We start from the raw sequence: 22,994 nt of genomic DNA, 5'->3' as shown, positions 1-22,994 counted from the left end.
AAATGCATTGTGATGTATTTGGGACAGGAAAGAGCACCGCATGGGTGAGTAGTCTGCAGCGTTTGAAGCGACTGGAGAGGCAGAGAAAACGCAGCCACACAAGATCTTGGCAGTCACAGAGATGCATCAAATCCCCAAATGAGGGGGTTTCAGTAACAGGTAGGCTAAAGATCAAAAGCAAAAATATAGGCTATACACATCCTGTTTTTTTAAGATTTGACCACGATTTATGCGCACGCTGTCGGGGGGGGGGTGGGGGGGCACGTAGCGCCGATCGTAAAAGGGACACTCCATCCCAGGTGAGGATTCATTTGCAGCCGCCGGGCGAGCACTGAAGGTCATGTTAAAACGCGACGCTATAGTGGAGCCACTCTTTAAAATGGTTGTCTTTTCGGCGTGACACCGCATTGAAGTTGACGAGAGTGGTGGAGATTCACAGAAATAATTTACGCGTTGACTTACACAACACCCAAAACCGCGAAGAATCTAAACAATAGCGTGAAGCACGATGCTGAAAATGGACAGTATTTGCGCTATAAGAGTGCAAGATTTGAAATACGAGTCTCATTCAAGGGAGAAAAAGCATCCCCTGTCTCCGACAGTGTAAACCGTCTTGTGCATTCATTTTTGTTTTGTTTTGTTGTAAATGCAGTGTAAAAACAAACACCCCAAGGAAAAATGAGAAAGCACCAGTGCGCGAATGTCTGAATTTTTTTCTCCCCCCCCCCCCCCAGCGGATATCGTTTTTTTAATTAGCTGGGGAGGATTTGCTGTTGAAATCAGGTACCGTTGCTCAGCCATGGAGCGCAGGAGAGAAAAAAAAACAAACAACAAAAAAAAAATAGCCATGCATTTTACTCACCATCTCGACAGGCGTGAGTCAAAATAGAGCTTTCTTCTCATTTCCTCCAGAGGTCCCCTTTCAAAGACACCTTGCAACATACGGAAGATGCGGATGCGTTTGGAATAAAAAATCGCGCCCGTCCGCCGTGTTTGCAGCAATAGATCCGGATGAGCTCCCATCCATCGTCTTGATCCCGAAAAATGATGATACCTACTGTAGCAATGTGCGCTGAATCTTCCCCGCTGCTGCACACCGACGCAGAGAATGATGGCTGCAAATATATATATATATATATATATATATATAAAAGAAAATTGGCGGCTACCCCATCCGCCTGCACACTAAATTCATGGCTCGGTGTGTGAGGACGCCATGTATGCTCAGGGATGTGATGCGATGTGGAATAATTCCCTGCTGGCTGCCCATGCGCTACCTTGTTCTGTTTACCGTCAATGCAGCTGCGGGCTGTGGCGGAGCTCAAAGTGTGTGTGTGTGTGTGTGTGTGTGTGTGTGTGTGTGTGTGTGTGCGCGCGCGCGCGTGTGTGGGATGCTGAGATTCCGCGTTGGTGCACATTACACTTTAATCATCTGCTTAAGGTTCCCATTTGAATAAACAGGTGAATCACATTTGCTGCGAGGAAGCACGGGATCAAAGGCTTTCACCTCACCGGCTGATACAAAATAATGGGAGGTGAAACAGACGGCTAAACTTTGACCCAACACTTACTGATTGTAATTTGCACTTCTAAAACAAACAGTAAGTTTATGCAAAATATCCCCAAGTTTATTCATTATTTTTATGCGATTTAACTGAGACTAGGCTACAAACTCCAACAAACAATGCCTCATTAAAATAAGGTTAAATTCCGTACAAACAGGCCAACAAATGCCGTTTGCACAATTAAATCTTAAGCATGCACAGTGATGCCTTCCAGCTCATTAATTAATCATTTAAAGGGGCATTCTGATGATTTTATAAACGTTCTTCCACAAAGTCGGTGGACTTGGGAGAGATTCGTTTAAAAATTAATGATCAAAATCAAAGCGGCACCGGCAAAGATATCCCGATTTTAAAACTGTAGTATTAAAGAAGCAGAGTGGAGGATTTAGTGGCGTCCTTTGGTGAGGTTGCACATTGCAGCCAAATGGATACAGCTCACCTCGCCTCACCATCCCTTTCCGAGTGTGTAAGAGAATCTATGGTGGCGGCGAAACTTGTGGAAAAAAAAAAAAAAAAGTCCCTCTCTAGAGCCAGTGTTTGGTTTGTCCACCACTAGAAACACTAGAAGCAGCATGGTGAGCTCCGTGGAAGAGGACCTGGTCTCTATGGAGATATTAAGGGCTCATTCCATGCTAACAAAAACACAATTCTTGGTTTCAGGTAATAAAAACATAATTATAAAAATGATATTTCCTTTCTGCCAATGGATCTTCCTAAATCCTACACACTGGTCCTTTGCGCTCCAAAAATGTCGGATCCTCCCACAACAATCTGTCATTAGGCTGCAAGACCAAAAGCATCCCTGCAAAAATACAAGGGAAAAGAGGATGTTAGTGGGGGCATGTTGCTTCTGGTACCTGTGAGACATGAAATGCATCCAGGATGGCCAGTTGGAGTAACAGATTTTTGAGTTTGAATATAAAGCCAACGTCTGAAGCAGGCAAAAGCAACATTTGGATATGCCAGAGTCGATTTGGAAACAAGTGCTAGTGACAGATGAAGTTAAAATTGGGCTCTTTGGCCACGATTACAAAAAAAAAAAGTTCATTAAAAAGGAGCAGGACTTGATATAAAATAACAACAACAACAACAACACCTTGCCAGCTGTAAGCATCGGTGTGGAAAAAAAAATTCTGATATTGGGTTGTGCGGCACCGGAAACGAAGCATGGACAGAAGCAAGAATGGATTCCAATAGATGTCATCAGACTCTGGATGTGAATGTCGTGAAGACAGTCAAGAAAGTGAAAGTGACTGAAGGCTGGACCACGATCCAAAGCAGACCTCTCAATTTTCTTGAAGATATGCAAGGCTGATGCTTTTTGGGAGAGACCATCACAGTCCTCAGATCTGTGTCTCGATCTTCAAACGTGCTCCGTGTGCAAGACCGTCTAAAAATATCTCAGAACTTGAAGTGATCTGCAAGAAAGACTGGCTGAAAAATCAAAAGTGGCAAGAATAGAAAGCCTGTTGGCTGGCTATAAAAAGGCTTTTCAAGCTGTAACATTGATGAAGACATTCATTTTTAATGTCTTGCGTTTAATTCGTTTCTCTTCAAAAGGTCAACGGGTAGTTTGCCCTGATGTGACCTAATTTTTTGCGAGGCAGCTTTAAAATCGAATCAGACGAGCGTCGAGTTTGTTCAGGTGGTGCGAGCAAGCACTTTCACACCATGACAACACGTACCATGGCAACCGACCATCAATAAGAAGGTAATATATGGCGCAGATAAAGAAAATGGTCTTTTCCCCTCCCAATTCTTTTTGGGGTACAAATCTCTTTCAATAACTGCTGTTTGCATCGCTATGACTCATCCTCAGATTGTAGCCTGACGCGGCTTTGAAATATCAGGATGTTGTGTTTTTTCTTGTACTGTATTTTGGGCAACATATTTACACCACCACAGTGCTTTGTTTACTTTCCTCCTTTCCAGGGTGCACTTTATTTGGAATAGTATTAATGAATAAGTCACAGATCACAGAGAAGGCAAGATATGCCTATGCAGTTTCAGCTGGATACAGTGGGGACAGTGGTAAAACATGCTGATTAGGTTATGAATCCTAAAATATGTAAGGCTGAGTAAACAAGAGGTAATAAGACATCGGTTAAATTAACAATAATCACCCAAGTGCAAAGTATTAATAAACATCACTGAAGCCAAAATTAAGATAATGAAGTGGTTCATTTGCTTGTGGCTCTGCAAAGCAATTTGGCTTTTCTTATACTGTTATTCATCGTTTGAATTTTGCTCCGTCTTCAGCAACCAGAGCTTAATTTCGTTAGTTCATAGCACCATGAATAAACATTCGCTATGGCTCGAAGTCAAGTCAATCCTGCCATCTCCGTCGCTCGCCGCCAAATATCGCAGCCCATTTGCGAGTTATCTCCAGGTAGATTGTCGGCTTATTAGGCAGATAGTCCAGATACACCGTCTGGCTTGTTTTGGGAACGGCCATTTCAATCTGAGTCCCCTCATGCCACTCATTAAAAGATGTTATCGAGATAAAATCAGGCCGGGCTTCCAACGCAGCACTAAGAGAGGTTTCATAGTATTTGCCGTTGATGCGGTTTCGAGTGTTTTGGAAGTTCCACGGCCGAACGCTCGTGTCGATGTAACCCGGGCCCACGCTTGGAATGAATATCAGGTTGTTGTCTTCACAGAAAGCTTTGAGAGAGGCCCAGTTACGCTGAGTGGACCCGTAGGAGAAACCGTTGGTCGCAAAGTAGGTGTAGACTCCGTCGAAACCTGCTGTCACAATATCCCTCTTGTGTTTCTCCTCAACCAGCAGGGCGATGAAGAGCGCGTCATACGGGGTGTCCCTGACGCTGTTGCTCTCTGTGTGTTTCAGCAGTTTCCCCCACTGCTCCGAGTTCATCAGATAAGAGTCGTACACGTAAAAGAGTGGAAGAAACTTGCCAGTGTTTGTCCGGTACTTGAAAAATGCCGGATGCTCTCCGTATCTGAGGAGGTGAGGAGATATCAGATTGATTACTGACTGAGGTAGTAATGAATGATGACAGAATGAATCCCGGAGAGAGTGTAAGATCATGGCGGTGACGTTTGACTGACAAGAGAGGCCGCAGCACAGTACTCACTTCTCAATGATGTATTTGACATTCGTGAGCATGTTGACTTCATCCCTTCCCGTGTACGGCTCAATGTGAAAAGCTACCTGGAAACACCAAAATGAAAGAGAGCTTTACAACATATGGCTTTACTTTACTTTTTTAAATCAGTTTTTTAATGATATTAATGATGTTTTTAAAGGGCCCTTGTTCATTCATGCGACTGCTGATTATGAAACCAACGTTTATGAAACTTGTTACCGTCTTCATACAGACCTTAATATGGTATTTATGTGCCACCTCCAGCAGTAAAGGCACAATGTCATCTGTTGGCTCACCGTTGTCGTCCTTCATATTAGGAGGATACCAGGAAACAGCAACGACACCTGAGAATAAACACGGTTTCAGATCCGACAGGAATACAAACCCTGATTGAAAGAAAACACCCGGATGACTGTTCAGAAATACAATAGGGTTGACATACTGTAAAGGTTCTGTAGATTTTATATGGGATGTGAGTAATATTGGATAAATATATATTTTTTTCTGATATCTAATACGGGTCACATATAAATCACATCTTGAATAATAATTTTTTTTTAAACAAAATGGTAATCAGTTAAAGAGCTAGAAGGCTGTTTAGCTCAAATGTAAGACTACTGTGAAGTGTGACGTCCAACACAACACAACACAATAAATAATAAAATACTACAAACTGTAACATTTAAAAGTTGTACAACCCCTTTGCCGTTACTCATCACTGCATTATCATACACAACATTGGCATTATCAGTATTACAATGATGGTACAAACCTACTATTGCCCGACCTTTTCAGGTGACATTGTCCTTTTCTTTCATCTGTATTTTACCGTGTTCAAAATCTCCGTCGCAACAACAACAACCTCCAAGCAGCAAACTACACGCTAAAATAGAAATGGCAAGTTTTGATGAAGATTTGGATTACGCAATAAGGCAAGCCTGCTCGGTTCTTTTAGGTCTTTTGCAGGTACTGGTCCCTTTTAATGGCAGGGCTCTCCTCCTGATGTACAAATGTTCCACCAAAACAAGTTCCCACCCCTGACATTAGTTTTGCAAAAGCCACCATAACTGCATCCTCGGCTTAGCCCCGTCCAAGATGATTTTGATTGGTTTAAAAGAAGTCATTTTCTCCCCTTTGTTGGAATTTCACATAGGCCTACAGGTGCAGCCAGGCTATTCACATGAATACATATTGTGTCTGAAAATATTGAAATACTGAGCTTTTTTTTATTTCAATAGGGATGATGTTTATCTCCCGACACTGATTCAGATACCTTAAATTGTAAAGAAATAGCACAAACCAGTCTGATATCAGTGCTGTCCTATTCTCAAACTGAAAACATGTACACCTCACGACATGAATCTCATTGGAGTCATTTTTATGTAGAGTAACATGAGGTCGGGGCCTGCTGGAACACTGATAATGAAGTCGATTACGACCCACCGCTGACTCACACGGTTGGTAAAAACACCAACATTTCAACCATATTGTCCAGCTTCATCATCATATCACATTATCACAACATTGTCACAAAACTCTTTTATCTGGAAAAAAAAAGAAGTCAATTTTAAACTACCGATCCGCCTTTAAGTGAAATTCAGATCTTTTTTTTGTCTTACCGATGGCTGCTGTACGAAGCTGCTGCATGTGAGCCTCTATAACGGAGGGGTCCCTGGAACTGTAAGCCCCTAAAGCGGGGTAAAAGTTGGACCCGATGTCATCAGCTGGGCTGTGCCTCCCTTGCGGATATCCCTGAGCCACCTTAAAGTCCCAGTGCGGCAGTTGCGGATGGTCCCAGTGGATGTATTTGCCATCAAACCTGGGGCTTCCGAACCACGTGTAGTAGAAGGTGTGAAGGTAGTAGTTCGGAGGAGGAAACCTCCTCAGCGTGGCTTCCAGCTCTGCATCCTTGTCTGACTGAGCGGAGTCCTTCATTTTGGCCTCGTCCGGTTTGCGGTCGTCGTCGTCGCCTCTCGGGATCACCGGGCCACTCTCTCGATCTGGAAACCCCTCGACACCTGCTGGGCCGTCGAACCGAGAGTCCTCTGGCGCGAGCGCCTTTAAAACCACCGTTACGATGAGTATGAGCAACACCAGGGCGATTAACGTGATGCAAGATTTGCGCCTGAACCTTGCCATTGTTCAGTCAGAGCTCGAGGCTGTCCATAGTTCACTGTTGAGACAGGGGAGAGGGACTGTTGTAGGACACGATGCCATTGAAGGTCAAAGAGGTCTGGTTCAGCACTGGAGGTTGGAAGGAAGAAGGGGGACACGAGTGCGTTACAAAAGCGGCGCGGCACAACAGTTGCTTTCTTGATTCGTCAATTCACCGTTGGGTCTAAAATGTAACTCATGTTGAGCGATTAATCGACTTGCGGTTTCGACTGGAAAGCGCCTGAAAGGAAGCAGGTGCGGAAAGGCGGAAAGATCTGAGTGCAATGCGATGTTGAATTGGAGATACAGTAGGCTGAAGTCGCTTCAAAAAAATAAATAAAGAGTAGCAGTCGGTTGCAGCGCGCCGACAGGGGTTCAAGTACATACTTGCAGCTGTAAAACACATTTCACAAGCGGACAACATCAGCTGCTTCAACTCGACCTGCATTGAACTTTAAGACTCGTCAACAGCAGCCGGACAGGACGCGGCTTGACGCAACATTCATTTCATCCGCAAACAGTCAGACGCTCGTTTCCGAGTTAAAAAAAACAACAACAATGCAATATATAAAGCCTAACATGAAACACACGCCGGTCCGGAGGCGCAAAACGAACCTTCGTGAATTCTTTTGTCGCTGCAGGAGACGCGCAAAACTGCACATCTGGTTCAAAGGAGCGTTGTTCCGAGAAACGTCACAGATCTGCAAACACCGCAACGGGCACCAGCGCAAAGCGCGCCGCGACCCATCCGGGTTGCAGAGGAAGCTGCATCTTTTCCAGTCGACGACAGCCGCAAACACGCGCTTTACGAACAGAATCAAGAGTGGCTCACGTCGTCCCCCGCCCGTCGGGGAGGGGTATTACACACAAAACAATCCAGAACGCTGTTCAAAAATCAACAGCTCCAAGTGTCTCCAAGTTTACTTTGGAGCATTTGCTTACAAAGTCCCCCCAGTACCACAGCACGAGTAAGCGAGGCTGACTGCAACATATAAGAAATCAACACAGACAGGTTTGCTGTTGTTTTATTTCTTTAAATCTATTTTTATGATGCATCGTTGTTCAAATGTAATTGTGAATTTGTAACCGAGCTTTAGAACATTTGTGCCAAACGGCTTATTTCATACAGCAGGTTAACTTGAATAGATCCTGTCCGTTTAATATTTTGTAATATATATTTTCATATTTAAGAGTAATTTGTTTGAAGTTATCAAAGATTATCACAACAATCTCTTCTAGGCAGACTAATTGTGACAATGGAAGACACACAACAATGGCGGTCTTTTGGATTGAAACAGGAGAACAGACGGCCTCCTTATCGGACCTACCAATACGCAAAACCTGCGGACAGCAGTGACGCAGTGATGGCTCCAGCAGTGTGTCCACCGGATGGGGAATGCATCATATTGGTACGTTAGAAATGCAGAACATAAATTAAAAAAAAAAAATGTATTCATCTGTTTTATGGTAGCAATTTAAAAGTAATTAGTTCCTGCTTGAACTTTTTTTCCCAGGAGAAACCAAAATTCAGGGGACAACAGAGTATCAACTACTACGCTCGCCTTTCTCTGAAAGTGGCACTGTGGATTATCTTTGCTTGGTTCTCATCTCACCTTCACCCAGGGGCTCCATTTTTTCTCCTGCCGCTGATCTGCTGGTTGTATTCAGAGTCGATGCAGAGAGCTCTAAACTGGGCGAGGTGGCATGCGAGAGGTCCAGCAGTCTGAAATATCACACTGGGACACGCTATAATTAATTAAAGTGTAACTTTGCGTCTTAATTTCTGCTGCCGAGTCACTTGAATGTTCCTTACAATGATCTATTGACTGAAAGTAAATTTTCAAAATCACTTACCCTGATTTTATACCTGTGGGGAGTTTCCTACTTGAGGTCAAAAGAAAAGTGTACAGTGTAAACAGGCTGTTTTAAGTTCCTGACAGTAAAGGCACAAATTAATGTAAAGACAACTTTTGGTTCCATCCATTTTATTGAATTTATAGACTTTCAAACAAACTTGTACAAATTGCAAAACAGCTTTTGGTAACACCTTGTTGTCTTCGTATTATCATTATTAGGAAATAAATTAAGTGAATTCAAAGTAAACAATGTGAATCGAGGACATAAAAATACAACAGAAAGAATATTACCACAAAGAGCAAAAGAAAGAAAGAGTGAAAGAGGCAATTGTTTTCCACAAAAAAACTCAACTGCATCTCATGTGCTGTAGACTGAAGCTGAACCGCTGACCAGGCGAACTGCTGGTCAGTGTAACTGTTGTACCTCCTCGTGGTAAAGGACACCACATTTTGTACCGGCAATGTGATGAAAACTCCATCCTGAGCTGTCCTTTGTGAAACTTGAAAAGCTTGGATGGGTACTCCTTTGCACTGTAGTAATATATTTATACACCAGGTGGCAACACAATCACATAGCGATGCTAAAACTGCCTGGTCCTGCCACCCACACCCAACTCCAACAGTCTTCATTCCCTGTACATCAACAGATTGGGTGATATGAAAGGAGGATAGCAGGTATTTTAATGCAAAGCTTCCAAAGACAAACTCTCTTCATTGTGTTTTGTTTTCAGTTGCACTGAACTGTTCAAATATTGTGAAGCGTTTGTGAAACTTGCTGTGCATTAAGTTTTACTATTTTTTTTTTTATATACTGTTCGGGCCTACATTAATAAAAGAGACATTTCCTACCTTCTCCATACAAAGATACAGATTTAAAAAGCACAATTCCATAAACATGTACACCTTGCATTTAAGGTCAGAATCCATAACCGTCTTACTCAAAGAAGCAACTTTCTACGGACACAAAATTCAAAAGCTCTCATTTTTCACAATAAATGAAGAGGTTTTGATGAGGGGGGGACATTATCTTGATGAGAACAAATAATAAATACACCCAGGAAAATGTCAATACCAGCTCTGTGTGAAAAGCGGCATGTTTTCGAGTGGGAGTGGAGTCGAGGCACAGGGTGGCATAACAGAGCGGCGAAATCGATGCCCAGAGGGCGTCGTGTTCGGGTAGAGCGTGTCCACTGCCAGCAGCATCTCATTTAGCCTCTATGGTTCATTCAAGCCGGTCTGTTCACATTCTTTGCTACTCTTGGGGTGGTGCACTTTCTCATTGCTTAAATATATCAATTTTGCTTGTGCACAACAACCACAAAGTGCACTGCACATGCTGTAATGAGTTTCAAATGTTAAATCGGAATATAAGTCTTGTTATTTGTGTCTATGGATTTAGCATTGCACGGAAACCACAGTTTCAAATGAAGTACACAGGAAGGATTCTCTGCTTTTTGAGAGGTCAAGGCAAAACAATGTTCAATCTCCATTATTTTTTGGAAGAAATGAAAAGGTTTTCTAGTAACTTGGTCACACTGCCCTCCACATAGAGAAGGCATCTCATTACACAACACAGAACCTCAGAAAACCTCAAACAGCATCGGAAGTAAAACCACCAAAAAGATTATTCGTTAATAATATCAAAAATACCAACAAACAGGCAAAAAAAATAAAACAGATTGGTCACAGCAAATTTATGTACACATACACATTAAGAAAAGAGCTGTCAGTGGAGTGGGGGGGGGAGGGGGGGGGTTGGGGTTGGTGAGTGGGGAAGAAGGAGGAGAAAGATTTGAGCAATTAGATAAGCCCTGTATCTTCGCTATACAGGGGAGTTACAGGGGTTGCCGTGACGGCAGACCAGGGACGGACGAGGCGAGGTGGGTTAGGGTAGGGTGGTGGGGTGTGTGTGTGTGTGTGTGTGTGTGTGTGTGTGTGTGTGTGTGTGTGTGTGTGTGTGTGTGTGTGTGTGTGTGTGTGTGTGTGTGTGGGGGGGAGGGGGTGCACTGCTGAACGTTCACCTCTTCTTGGGGGCTTGGGCGGTGCGGGGTGGGGTGACAGGCCGACCAGAATTTACACCACCGTACTGGTACTTGGCCTTCTTCTCTGAGGGCTTCAGAATCTGTAAGACACAGACAAACAAAGAGACACAAATATGTGAGTGTTCCTGAGATAATGTGTCGGTTTAGTCAAATATCCCAAAACCCCTTCAGTTTCTACTGTACCTGGAAGGAGCACATGAGGGATTCATCGACACTCATCATCCCGCCTGCATTGTCAAACTCCCCGCAGTAGTTTGGAGCAGAGAAAAGTGTGACCAGTTGGCGTTTGGCAAAGAACTCATATCCATCCTCCACAACCTGTTAAGGAGACACGTGACATTATTCCAACGCCTACAGCGATCGATACCAAGAAACAGATCCTCAGCAAGTTTCAGAGTCCGACTTCGCCACAGAGATTGAATCTATAAAACCACCTACATCCGAGTCGGTATGTGCTCGTTTTTCAGTCATTCAAACAATTAACAGAAACGTATCGATTCAGCTTCTGTCGTTTATCAGGTAAACATAACTGATATCGGTGTCCGAAATGCAAAAAGTGCCTTGTCCTGCTTTAATATTATTTTAATAAACCCTAAATAGATTGATAATAATTGATTGGATGTATGAAAAAAAAAAAAAAAAAAAAGATGAAATGGGAGAAGAAAAAAATGCTATTAATGTGGTTGATGTCTTCTCATCAGCAAAAGTGAAATAAACTGGAGGTAAGCTGTCAGTAAAGTGTAGAACAAACCAATTCTAAGTCTCTAAGAACAACAACAACAACAAAAACAAGCTCTATCTGCTAGCCATGTGTTTGCAGGTATTTTCCCTCCACATCCAGACTCCCCGACTTGATCCCGCTCCTCATTACCTGGTGGGCTCTGCAGATGAGATCCAGGTCGTGGCGGTTTAGGAACTTGCTGACCACATCTGCCCCGAAGGTGAAGGAGACCCCGCGGTCGTTCTCTCCCCAGCCTTGTACGTCCTTATCAGGATCTGACCACAACAGGTCACACAGCAGCCCTGAGAGACACACAGGTAGAGAGATGGAAATACAGACTACATGAAGCAGGAAAGACTTGAAAGGAGAGCATGAACAGACAATAAGGGGAGTGCGACTGGTTTTACTGAACACAGAAGATCTACTGATGTAATCATCATTCACTCAGGAAGAAAGAGGCTGTTTCTTCATTTAAAAGATGAACTTCCAGAAATCCAGAGAGACACGAACATGCGCAGTATCAAGAATGAGTATCATTACCTGTATCAGGCACGTCTGTTGGCCTCATAATCCTGCGGATCTGCTCCATTGACTGCAAATCAGGTGATAGCCCTGAAGTAGAAAATAAATAAGTTACTTTTGATTTGAGATACCGCAAGCATATTTCAAACAGTACAAAAAAGCTGCAGTTTAGGTTTCAGGATCAGGGGAGAAAATGAATGCCGATTAGCTCCTTCACCTCCATGGCAGCAGAAGATCTTCTCATCAATAATAGCAGCAATGGGGAGGCAGTTAAAGCAGTCGGTGAAGGTCTTCCATAACTTAATGTTGAACCTGCGCTTGCCTGGTGAAAAATAAAAACACACATTTTCAGAACCACAACACGTTGCCTCAGGGCTGTTTGTGTGTGCAACCGCAGTTTATTTCCACTCACACTCATCGTAGAAGCCGTAGATGCGGTTGATGGAAGCGCACTCATGGTTTCCCCTGAGCAGGAAAAAGTTCTCTGGGTATTTGATCTTGTAGGCCAGCAGGAGGCAGATGGTTTCCAGGGACTGTTTCCCTCTGTCCACATAATCACCCAGGAAAAGGTAGTTCGCCTCCGGAGGGAAGCCACCGTACTCAAAGAGCCTCAGCAGATCTGTATACTGCCCATGGATATCACCTGGAAAAGAGGTGAGAGGCAAGCGGGAAGAGGAGAGGTTCATTTGACAATTTACAAGTGTAGACATATGAAAAGAGGGGGGGGGGCAAAAAAGTTGTTTTGCTTATAAAAACACAGCCAGACGTGCGCGACTGTAGCTATTGGGACTGCAGCAGCAGCAAGCCGAAGGATACACACACACAAAACGAACCATTACAGTCGGCACCAGATCGATGCCGCGGCCCTCGGGAAATGAGCTACTGAGGGAAAAAACGCTCACAATCCAGGTTAATCGCAAAAATAAAGGAGACACACACACACACACACACACACACACACACACACACACACACACACACACACACACACACACACACACACACTTTAATTTGAACGACTCTCCCAGGATTTAGGGTCAAGCTCTTCTCTCTTTGACATCAGTCAGGCAGTGATGAGCTGGAGTCGCTCTCACCAAAGCACTAGATCTCTGCAGAGGAGACTCACTTCATTGCCTCGCCAAGACCTGCTTCCTTTTATATCCACTTGCACCAACTTAAGAGTCGCTCTAATTTGGGCTTGGTGCTCCAGACACAGATGACTGCAGGGAGGGGACACCGGAATGGCTCAGACAATAATCACAGGCTTCATTGCGACCAAAACAGAAAGCAAATTCACCCTTTTTACAGCAATGCCTCATTACAAGATGGCACCAAATACACAGCAAAATAAAATAATAGGTCTTGTTCGGCATGTGCAGCTGTCTGGCCTTGAGATTAAAATGACACAAAAAAAAAAAGTCCAACTTTATACTGGTGTAATGAAACTGCTTGGCAAGATTTTTTTGTCTTTCACAGTGCCAATCAGGAATCTATGCACCAAAACAAAAAACCACGACTGGCACCAAAACCCACATAGCTACAGGCTTAACACTTATTTTTGTCTGTGTCTTTGGGCAGCACGCAAAAGCACACCGTGCAAATGAATGATTTAAGGAGTACTTCTGAATGTCTTAATCTAGCTTTCTTAGACTCGGCGCTCCTGATGTTCTTTGCCAGATGGTTCGTGTTTCACCATCCCTTTTCTTTTTTCCCCCTGGACATCCAGACCCGGGTCACCATCTAGAATTTTCATGCAAGTACTGGTAATAGTAACCACTTCCCAAGCCTTCACATTAGTAATACAATATCAAAACGTCAATGAAATAAGTTCTAAAGTATTAATGCAGTGCTCGGGCAACTTAATCCAGGTCAGTGTGAAATCAGGAAAGATTTGTTTGCGTTGTTGTTGTTTTCAAACCCTCTTTCCCCTTCTCATGTGAGAGGGATGAGGTGGTGAGTCATGAGCATTTTACCAAAACAAGAAGATTGTAGTTTTAAGGAGTATTAAGATGACTGCACTGTTTTTTTTTGTGTGATAATTAACATTATTTGAATGCTAGTCTGCCCAAATAACAAAATTATTCATGTCTTTATCATTTCATCTTTGGGTATCGATCACAGTTTGAGTCTTAATTATGCTGAAACCAAGAAAACTGATCAGACCTACAAATACTACATAAAAAACATGAAAACACTGCCTTCGCCACAGATTTTGTGTTTTGTTTTGGCAGCCAAAAGTAGCACATACTGGACAGCAGAGTAAATACAGAGGACATCACACAGAGAGCAATAATTCTTGTTTGTGCCAACACAAAAACAGAAATGGACACGAGACAACAAACAAATACCACTGGTCATTTACACAGCAGCATCTGCTCAGAAAAGGAAAGGGAATGCGAGAACAAATTTGGACAGACTGGTGGATGCAGAGGCATGACAAAAAAGCCTATCATCTCTGAGGAGACTTGTAGGTGAGCGAACTGTAGCGGGGTTAACTTCAGCTGAGCTCTGGTACTCTAATAAAACCTGGATAAACTGGATTAAAAATAAATACTTTTTCATTCCACTGTGATGTTGTTTTGAGTGTTTATTTTTTATTTTTTTATCCTTATTTCCCGCTTCCGCTCGTGATGCTGACTATCATGATGTTATTTGTACAAATCAAATATGTCTAATATGTAGGAGAAAGAATTACTTTTCACTTCTTGACTGGCTGTTTGTTTGAAAATGTCTACTTTCAGAAACGTCTACTAGAGATCTACTTCTACTGTCCTCAATATCACACTAAGAGTTGCTGCATGACTCAGTTGTTGTTGTTGTGAATATGAATTTGTGAGCTGTTGTATTTTTTTTAATAGGGCAGCCTCTGTGCTCTTTCACAAGGTATTGTAGAATGACAGCGAGTGAATTATTTACTTAGCCTGTTTCTGCGGTGTCTAAACAGTCAGAGAATAACAGCAGAGAGATTTAGGGGTTTCAAAAGCAGAGCAAATGGCATTAAGCCAACAAAACAAGCACCGATACCGAGTTAGAAACGAAGAAGATTTGCCCAAAGAGACAAGACAATATAAAAGGCCATTTCCACAGCGCTATAATAAAAGCAGCAGTCCATTGTATGCCACCCATGTGTCATAAATAAATGGATATTCATAATATCAGCCAATGGCACTGAAACTGAAGTAATAAAGCTGTATTCAAGGGCACTGTTGCATGGCCTTTGTCAATCAGTAGTTTAAAAAAAAACACCCACATACAAATACAACAACAGTGTGAGGAACACTAAATAATACTGCTTACAGCACATTTCTATATGAACACAGCAAAAATACTAGCAGGGTTAATACTCATACCTGGAATATAGCATGTTTGTTATCTGTTTTTGTTATACAAACAAAATGTGAGAATATGGCCTTGGGGTTCCATATAACACCTCATAAAGCACATGTCAAACTGAAAGAAAAAGATATCAACAAGACAATATGAGTGAGGAACTGTCCTCAGAGGCCTGATATCAAAACAAGGAATGTAAACAGCAAACACTAATTATTTCAGGGTGAGGAATCAAATAAGGCTGTCAGCAATATTTTGCTGAAATATTGTATTTTTTTTTTTTTCTATCTTCTGCTTTTGTTGCAGTTTCTAGTCATCTTGGATACAATACTGGAAAAATGTTCCCCTGCCTCTGGAACTTGACCCTAAAGGCCGAGGTGAAACACTGTCAGGAGTTTTCACTTCTCTCAAGGTGCCTCTTGTACCACTTTACCACCGTCTACAAACATGGAAAACGAAGTAGTGGCAAGTAAACTAAGTCTCAGAACAAAAGTCTAGATGTCTGGTTAAACTGCGACTCTCTCTCTCAAATTCTAGGAACTGACAAGACACATTTTAAGATTTGACAAACAGTCTATGATGTGTGAATACATGAAAAGAATCTATTTTTATTCCTTCTGACAGACTTGCAATCAACTTACTCCAGGCTCTTTAATCAAGAAAATAAGAGACCTCTTAATTAAAAGGAAAGGTTCATAACTTTTTAAGTGTGTCTCAAACCGTCAGTAAATTCACCACATGAACACTGAAACTGGTTTTGTGTTGAAGTCAATGAGGGACAGACTTCACAGTTGTTGTTGACTGCAAAATTGTACCGAGGAGTTGAATGTGTTAAAATTGCAATTATGCTTAAGAAGAACGATTTAATCAAATAAAGTGGATTTATTGCAAAATTACCATCTTTTTAGTGGAACAATTCCTGTGCCAATGTGTCCCTGGACAGAGTTTTGATGCCGAGCTGCAGTGGAAGGAAAGCTATAATGAGGAGATTTGTATCAAATAAAAGCAGTAACTTGGGAAGATAACTATTTGATTTGTCTAACTGCTGAATCCATTATAAAAGATAAACTCCTCCGACTTATCACTTCCATTAAAAGCAAATTAGGATGGCATCTGTTCAGGGCAAGTGTGAACACGGGGGATATTTACCACATGGGAAAAACCTTTTCAAAGTTCACATATTCCTGGAAAGCGGCATCGTTCCTTTAACTTTTACGTTCAAGTTTTACAAACTGTATTCAAAAATGGTTTCATCTCATTCTCTTCAGGTTGTAAACTGCTTGTGCTACTTCTTATTCAGGACTTGTAGTCAGACAGTAATTAAGGGCATATTATTCAGCTCAGACACAGCATGCATGCTTGTGGTCTTTTTTAAAATTTTGTATTAATCATTAGCATCGGCCTAGATTATTTTTGTAAATTACTATCTAACGCACCCTCAAAATTATGGTTTGATGTTTGTATCCGTGTCCCTGCACAAAGAACATTAATGTCAACAACACTAAATAATTTTTTTTTTTTTAAAAAGTCTGTTTATACAATTTTGTTTAAACAAATGATGAAGTCAAACCGTGGCAAAGCTGCCAGCTCGGACAAAATTTCACAAGTGGCATTGAGGTTAACATTGGAGGGAGAGTAAGCAGAGAACCTGATCCATGTGGCCTTAGTAAATAATTAAAGAAATTCACCGTTTGGCTTTATTCATTCCCGGCGCTCAGAAAGCCTGCAACCACGTCTGAGGCAACTAATCAGCCTGGGGGTTAGAAGTTCAACAACAAAGCAGTGAAAGTTAAGGAGAGGCTAAGAGTTTTCACACAGTGACAAATAACACCACCACAAACTCATGCATATTTTAGAGTTCGGTGTACATGCAGGATCAATTATTCTGATCACTGTAAATGTCAGACACACGGATACCATCACTCTCTTCAACGGCCAGTGACGAGAAACAATTGGACGTAACAAAGAATTTACAAAGTAACTATGGTATGGAAACTGGTATGCAGCATATGATCTCGTGTACTGTATTTTCAAGGCAATACTGAGGGTAGTTTGCAGTTGCAGTGCTACACTGGAGGGAAGAGCTAAAGCATGTGGGAGTGTGCCGAGAAATGCAGCAGCCAGCTAGAGACAGCGATAGCGGGAGCTATTTCAGCGGTTGAGAGAAGCAGCTCGCTTGAGAATGTGAGCGTCTTCGCTTGGCTTCAATCTGTCTATTATGCGCGTGATGCAGTGACACACAGCCTGCGCACATTTGCATATACGTGTCCCTCTGTAACACGCAGGGGAGCCGAGTCGAGAGAGTAACAGTGACTTAATACGTGACCCCGGCTGAGGCAGTGTTATCTGGGCCGGTTATACAAGTAAACTCTGAGCTGTATCAAAGAAATGGATTGCCACTCTGGGCCGTGCCGACCAGGCTTCGTGGTATGCGCTCTGCAGAGTGGGAGTTTGCCATTAGTGCACCCGACCCTCCAGAGTCCGAACACGCATTTCTGCCTGAGCTGCGCTTTCAAAATTCAGATGATGTTGTTGTTTGACATTTGTGAGCGGCAACTGGAAAATAGTTGAAACATACACCCTATTTGTAAAATCAATTAGAGGACCACAGAGAAAGCAAACATAGAAAATGGCGACCTTTATCTTTGTTTTTGTGCAGTTTACTGGTAAGGCCATTTTGTTTGGCTTTCAAATGATGAATTAGTCATTTGCAGTGAAAGATGTGACTTCAAGTCGTGGGAGGAATGCACATTGGCATTGCTCTCATTCTCTGGAATCAGGTATTTGGCAGGCAACTTGTGCCAGTGTAAATGATTGAAATTAACATTTTTATATCATTATTTTTCTCACTTTCATTCCTTTCCTTGTAAAGTTCATTCAGTTCACGAATACTTTGAATGGGAATATCACAGAAGAGCATGTTGCGAAGGACAAAGGGTTACAAGAGAGAGAGAAACAGAAGAGCAACACAAACTGATAAGTAAACAAGCATAAAAAGAAGTCTTAGATGGTGAGAAAATAAGACTATAACAGGGGCAGAAATGGAAAACACTGACCACAGATCTTCAGGGGCGCCTCAAGCTCCAGCAGGATGGGCTGGCTGAGGAAGATCTCCCTGGATTTGATGCAAAGGCCCCGTACCTCTGCCTCGGTCATCTGGACTATCTTCCCTGGGCGACATCCCCTTACTGGAGAGGAGAAAGAAAAAAAGACACTGTCAGTGTTATAGACAAGCTTTATCATCAGTCAGTTTTAATAAAGTAACACCAGCAACCCCCCCAACACCACAGAGTTCATATGAATGAGGCCGTGATGGAATATTTTTCACCTAAAGGGGGAAAAAAAAAAAAAAAAATCGCTTATGGCAGAAGCACAAAGCAATCCTAAAAGCTGCTGAACTGTGGGCGTAATGATTCTGTAGCTTACAGTTTCTTAGTCTCCGCCATACTTTAGAAACCCACTGCTTTGACTATGTGAGCAGCTTGCATCTTCAGCAATGGTGTGGGTTTATTGGCGGTGTAGTTGCACTGTTCGCTTAAGCCTACTTTCTGGAGTTCTGCCACAGCTCTGGGTGCAGATTTATCTTAAAACGATGAAAAGAGGAGTGAGAATTGCGAGCGGTGGCAACAGTCAGCAGCTGAAATAGTCAAAGTTATGAAAAGTGAGATGATGCATTAAAAAACTGCTTCCTTGTCATGGTACCTGGGAGCCAGAATATCCTAAAGTTTTATTTAGTTTAAAAAAAAAAAAAAAAGTCTGTGTCTGATATACTCAAGATTTGTATTTTATTTCAGGTTTAGACAGTTAGTGCAATGGCAGCAAACACGAGGTGAAAAGCAAATAAATGAACAATAGCCTGGAGGACGGTTTTATAATATTGATATAAATTGATAAATTGTTTCTCTATACAAATATTAAATGGTAATGGGACTATATTTCCACAGCACTAGTCCGAGTTTGACGTTGCACAAAAAGCAAATCAAAGCGCTGTGTGAAATTGAACCGTTCAGGATGGAAACAAAGGTGATGAACAAATTCACGACTGAGGAATTATGTAATAGCAAACGATTTTTGTATTGCCTTAAAGCTAGACGCCCACTAAAGAGTCCAATAAAAGGTGGATGAGCCAAGTGAAACGAATGCATGTTTGTCAGAGGGGAAGTTTCTATAAAGCCGTCCTATAAAGCCGTATATTTACCCTTTTGTTTCTTTAAAGGATTGCAAATTACAAAAGGGCCAAAAGGGGAGCAGTTAAAAAAGGATTAACTGATGTATTGGAGAGTAATTCCTAAAGCTTAGTGCACACATTTTGGTGCATATATAAACAAACACCATGCATGCACACGCTATTACGCAATGTATTCCAACTCCCTGACTCTCACTGTCATTAGCCATGTAATCCAACCAAATCTGAAAGAAGTCAGTGAACCAGAGGAATATGGATCCTCACAGATGGTGAATCTGAGCGCCAAAAACTATTAGAGTGCTCCAGCAACCTTAATTAAGATGCTTTACACCATCGAATTTCCCTTATCCTCCATCTACTGCACTGCTTCATATCCATGTGCTGCGAATGGCATGAAGCATGAAATTGCAGAAGTCGGGCCAGGCCGCGTCAGAACAGAGAGAGTTAAGCTCGGATGCTTAGCCTGCTCTGCTTTAACACTGAACCTTTCACCGTTCGCTCTTGTACTCTGCAGGCTGGCACTTTTAAAAGAGATTACGTTCTTAAGAACATTGAGGGGCAAAGGCTAAAAAGAAGCAATGACAAGGATTTGCAGCCATCATAAACCAAATGACTGTTTGCGAGTGTGTTTGTGTGTGTAAAACAGTGTGACTGTACACGCGTCTGGATGAAGTGAAACGGTGTCCTGTAAGTTTTAATTGGTATGAATACGCAGCTCTCTCACTGATATTTGGCTTTTCCTCCAGGCCAAATTTTCTCAGACGGCAACACAAACAGAAAGGTATTGTATGAAGTTGGGATGCAGAAAAAAGGCTCAAGACCTTTCAAAGTGTCTCATTTGGAAACCATTTTTAGTTTCTTGATATAGCACTGTACATCTGTACTGAACATCAAAATCATTCCATTATTTTCTTGATTTGCCATTTGGTCTATAAATTGTCCGAAAATGGTGAAAATGCCTGTCACAATATCCTAAGAACTAAGTTGTGGTAACGTCTTCAAGTAGATTGTTTTATTATCAGATAAGTGAACCAATGAGGGAAAACAATGATTTGATCATCAAAATAGCAGAAGATCAAGTATTAATTTCAGCTCAGATACATTATAGTCACTAAAGCCCATTAACCCTGCTTTTAAAGTATTTTCAGACTAGACCAAGCACAAGACCAAAACTTCATATTCCTTATTTTTTTTACCCTTTGAATCCAGACTCATTTTATTAACAAATATCACAGCCTTGCATACGAAACACCAAAAAACGCACCATTTAAAATACTCGATTACAACTCTTAATTAAACTCAAACCACTAACCAAAGAGCCGAGCAAGCCTGTGAGGTTATATAACATCCACCATTTGTGATACTTTATTGTGGCTATATTATGAAAATAGAAAACAGACACCTTCGCCTTTTACCCACCAAGATCATAACAAATCTGACCACTTCTGAAAATTGCCAATGTAAAGTTCAACTGGTATTCACAATATGAGCAACATAATCAACAAGTCACATTGTGAGCTGCGTACCAAGGAAAACAACATGAACGGAGGATCAACAAGCTTTACAGCTGAGAAAAAAAATGGCTCGCCCCAAGTCACAGTCCCTAACTGTTGAATACCAAATCACATGATGACTAATAAATATGATTGAGTAATGCAATAGATGAGAATTTCTTTCACAAGAAAGAGTGGAACATGGAAAAGGAGTTGATTGCAGGCCATGACGTAATTATGGGTCCATCATTTATCTTCATTTTCAGGTTTGTTTGATTTGATCAACTCCTTAAAACTTTAGGAAACGCGAGGGAGCTGCATTGTGATGGCATTTACCAGCAGTCATTATAAATAACAAATCCTAACATAACATGATGCGTCATCCCCCCCCCAACAGAGTCACAGATACTGGTGGAAAGTGTGCAGAGGACAGCTGAATTTGCCGTGGTGGTCTGGTTCGACTCAAAGGATATCTCACTGGGAAACAGAAGAAAAAAAACAAAAAAAAACACTCCCCGTAGTCTCTGAAGCAGGTGGACGGCCAACACAAAATAATTTGTGTACATCATTCATCTCGGCCCACTAGTCCGAAACTTAGCTCCCAACAGTTACACACCAAAAAAAAAAAAAGCAACTTAAAACAGGTGTCGTTTGGTGGACAGCTCAGAAAAATACTGTATTTCTTTGGAGTCTCTATTCAGATATTGCCAAAGTCTTCCGCAAGTATTTTCCCCTTAAACCTATATTAACACATTGGTAATTTAAGAACACACAAACCGAGTGAGGGACAACAAGGGGTAAATTACTCAAAAAAACAAAAAAAAAATCAAACAATTTCAAATTCAAAACATTCAAATTTGTCTTTTTATCTACTGATGAAATACTTCCCGATATCAGACGAAAGGGCGAGCTGTATATTTGTTTGATTAACTTCTACAGGTGGCGCGTCGCTCTTTCTCGTGACGTTTAACCGGGTCACAAACAGAAAGTGAACATTCACTAAAAACCGTAACAAGATTTGACCGGTTTTCTTCGTCTTTTACGTTCAAAATTACGAACATTATTGCCCTTAAAATGAGTTCATCTTCAGCACTGACCTGTCCCTCCTCCTCCTCCTCCTCCTAACGTACACAATGTGGGTAATAAATAAACGAGCCGGGATGCCGCAAAACACACCAAATATAAAAGTTTTAATTTCATGCCGAGATATAAAAGACCGGGACACTATATATTCCTAACGCGGATATTAGAGCCGTGTGGGCGTTCACGGTGTTTATAAACACGGCCAGCTGAAAGGCAACGTTAGCCGCAGCTAGCCGGGTGTACACTGTTACGACGAGGCTGACGCTTTCTCTTGCGTTTTTTTTTTTTTTTGTGAGGCAGCCTCGGTAGTTACAGGATAACCCGAAGAACCTGCTCAAAGAAAACTCTACCTCTGTTCAATATCATAGACTGTGATTCAAAAAATAAATACAAATCGCTCACCTTCCAGGAGCCGAGAGATGAGGCTGTCCACGTTCAATTCACCCTCCGCCATCTTCACTCTGAGGTTGTCGGTGCTGGCCCGTTCGATTCCTCCCCCCGGACGCCAGGGGGCGCTGTTAAAAGGAAACCAGCAGTAAGGTGTGAAGGGATATTCCACTCGCGTTCAATTTAACAAACTTGATATTCATCAAAAGAGTTTATTCGATGAGACTGCACTCATTTTAGAAATGAGAAATTAGAAAATGAGCGTTTCATGTCGCATTGGTGGAAGAATATTAGGTTAGGTAGTTACTTTATTAATCCCCGAGGGGAATTTTTTTTTCGCTACAGCAGCATACAGAAGCAATAAGATAATAATAGAACAATAGAAAAGCAATAAAATAGCAGTAAAATAGCAGTAAAAAGATATAAAATATAAAATGCACAGTATATACAGTACAGTATATATCTATATATATTATATACAATATATATATTGTTTGGTATTGCAACTTAAAAATACATTTTTTTAAACTAATGTATTTCAAATCTTA

The 22,994-nt window shown here is 41.8% G+C and overlaps 2 protein-coding genes and 1 long non-coding RNA gene across 3 annotated transcripts; 1 reads left to right on the top strand and 2 right to left on the bottom strand.

The window, feature by feature from the left end:
• The first annotated feature begins 64 nt into the window (after positions 1 to 64).
• LOC138625913 (uncharacterized) lies at positions 65 to 8,611 on the top strand. Its single transcript, XR_011311260.1, has 3 exons — positions 65 to 159; positions 8,066 to 8,235; positions 8,341 to 8,611. It is a non-coding gene; the product is annotated as an uncharacterized lncRNA (long non-coding RNA).
• On the bottom strand, positions 3,474 to 6,910 carry manea (mannosidase, endo-alpha). Its single transcript, XM_069707171.1, has 4 exons — positions 6,292 to 6,910; positions 4,907 to 5,016; positions 4,661 to 4,737; positions 3,474 to 4,525 (listed from the first exon to the last, which is right to left on the bottom strand). The coding sequence occupies exons 1-4, from the start codon at positions 6,809 to 6,811 to the stop codon at positions 3,892 to 3,894; spliced, it is 1,341 nt and encodes a 446-aa protein (XP_069563272.1). The 5' UTR covers positions 6,812 to 6,910; the 3' UTR covers positions 3,474 to 3,891.
• A 183-nt stretch (positions 8,612 to 8,794) lies between the features above and the next one.
• Positions 8,795 to 22,567, bottom strand: LOC138625909 (serine/threonine-protein phosphatase PP1-beta catalytic subunit-like). Its single transcript, XM_069707181.1, has 8 exons — positions 22,462 to 22,567; positions 18,354 to 18,485; positions 12,380 to 12,610; positions 12,185 to 12,289; positions 11,986 to 12,057; positions 11,596 to 11,747; positions 10,908 to 11,042; positions 8,795 to 10,804 (listed from the first exon to the last, which is right to left on the bottom strand). Exons 1-8 carry the CDS (start codon positions 22,511 to 22,513, stop codon positions 10,700 to 10,702), a joined length of 984 nt encoding a protein of 327 aa, XP_069563282.1. The 5' UTR covers positions 22,514 to 22,567; the 3' UTR covers positions 8,795 to 10,699.
• Between the last annotated feature and the right edge of the window lie 427 nt (positions 22,568 to 22,994).

Source organism: Brachyistius frenatus, unplaced genomic scaffold (assembly GCF_029030835.1).
Source record: "Brachyistius frenatus isolate BFR_SWC_R1_liver_20210118 unplaced genomic scaffold, ASM2903083v1 Contig_67, whole genome shotgun sequence".
Taxonomy (NCBI): domain Eukaryota; kingdom Metazoa; phylum Chordata; class Actinopteri; family Embiotocidae; genus Brachyistius; species Brachyistius frenatus.
Note: the sequence above shows the minus strand (reverse complement) of the source record. Positions and strands in the feature narration are given on the sequence as shown.

What these genes read in the sequence shown, in the direction of transcription:
- manea (XM_069707171.1), bottom strand. Translation starts at nt 6,811, where the DNA reads ATGGCAAGGTTCAGGCGCAAATCTTGCATCACGTTAATCGCCCTGGTG. An exon ending in GCTTCGTACAGCAGCCATCG is followed by an intron (nt 5,017 to 6,291) that starts GTAAGACAAAAA and finishes GTTTATTCTCAG; the next exon opens with GTGTCGTTGCTGTTTCCTGG. An exon ending in CACATAAATACCATATTAAG is followed by an intron (nt 4,738 to 4,906) that starts GTCTGTATGAAG and finishes TGGTGTTTCCAG; the next exon opens with GTAGCTTTTCACATTGAGCC.
- LOC138625909 (XM_069707181.1), bottom strand. Translation starts at nt 22,513, where the DNA reads ATGGCGGAGGGTGAATTGAACGTGGACAGCCTCATCTCTCGGCTCCTG. An exon ending in CATCTCTCGGCTCCTGGAAG is followed by an intron (nt 18,486 to 22,461) that starts GTGAGCGATTTG and finishes TCTCCTCTCCAG; the next exon opens with TAAGGGGATGTCGCCCAGGG. An exon ending in AACAGACGTGCCTGATACAG is followed by an intron (nt 11,748 to 11,985) that starts GTAATGATACTC and finishes TGTGTCTCTCAG; the next exon opens with GGCTGCTGTGTGACCTGTTG.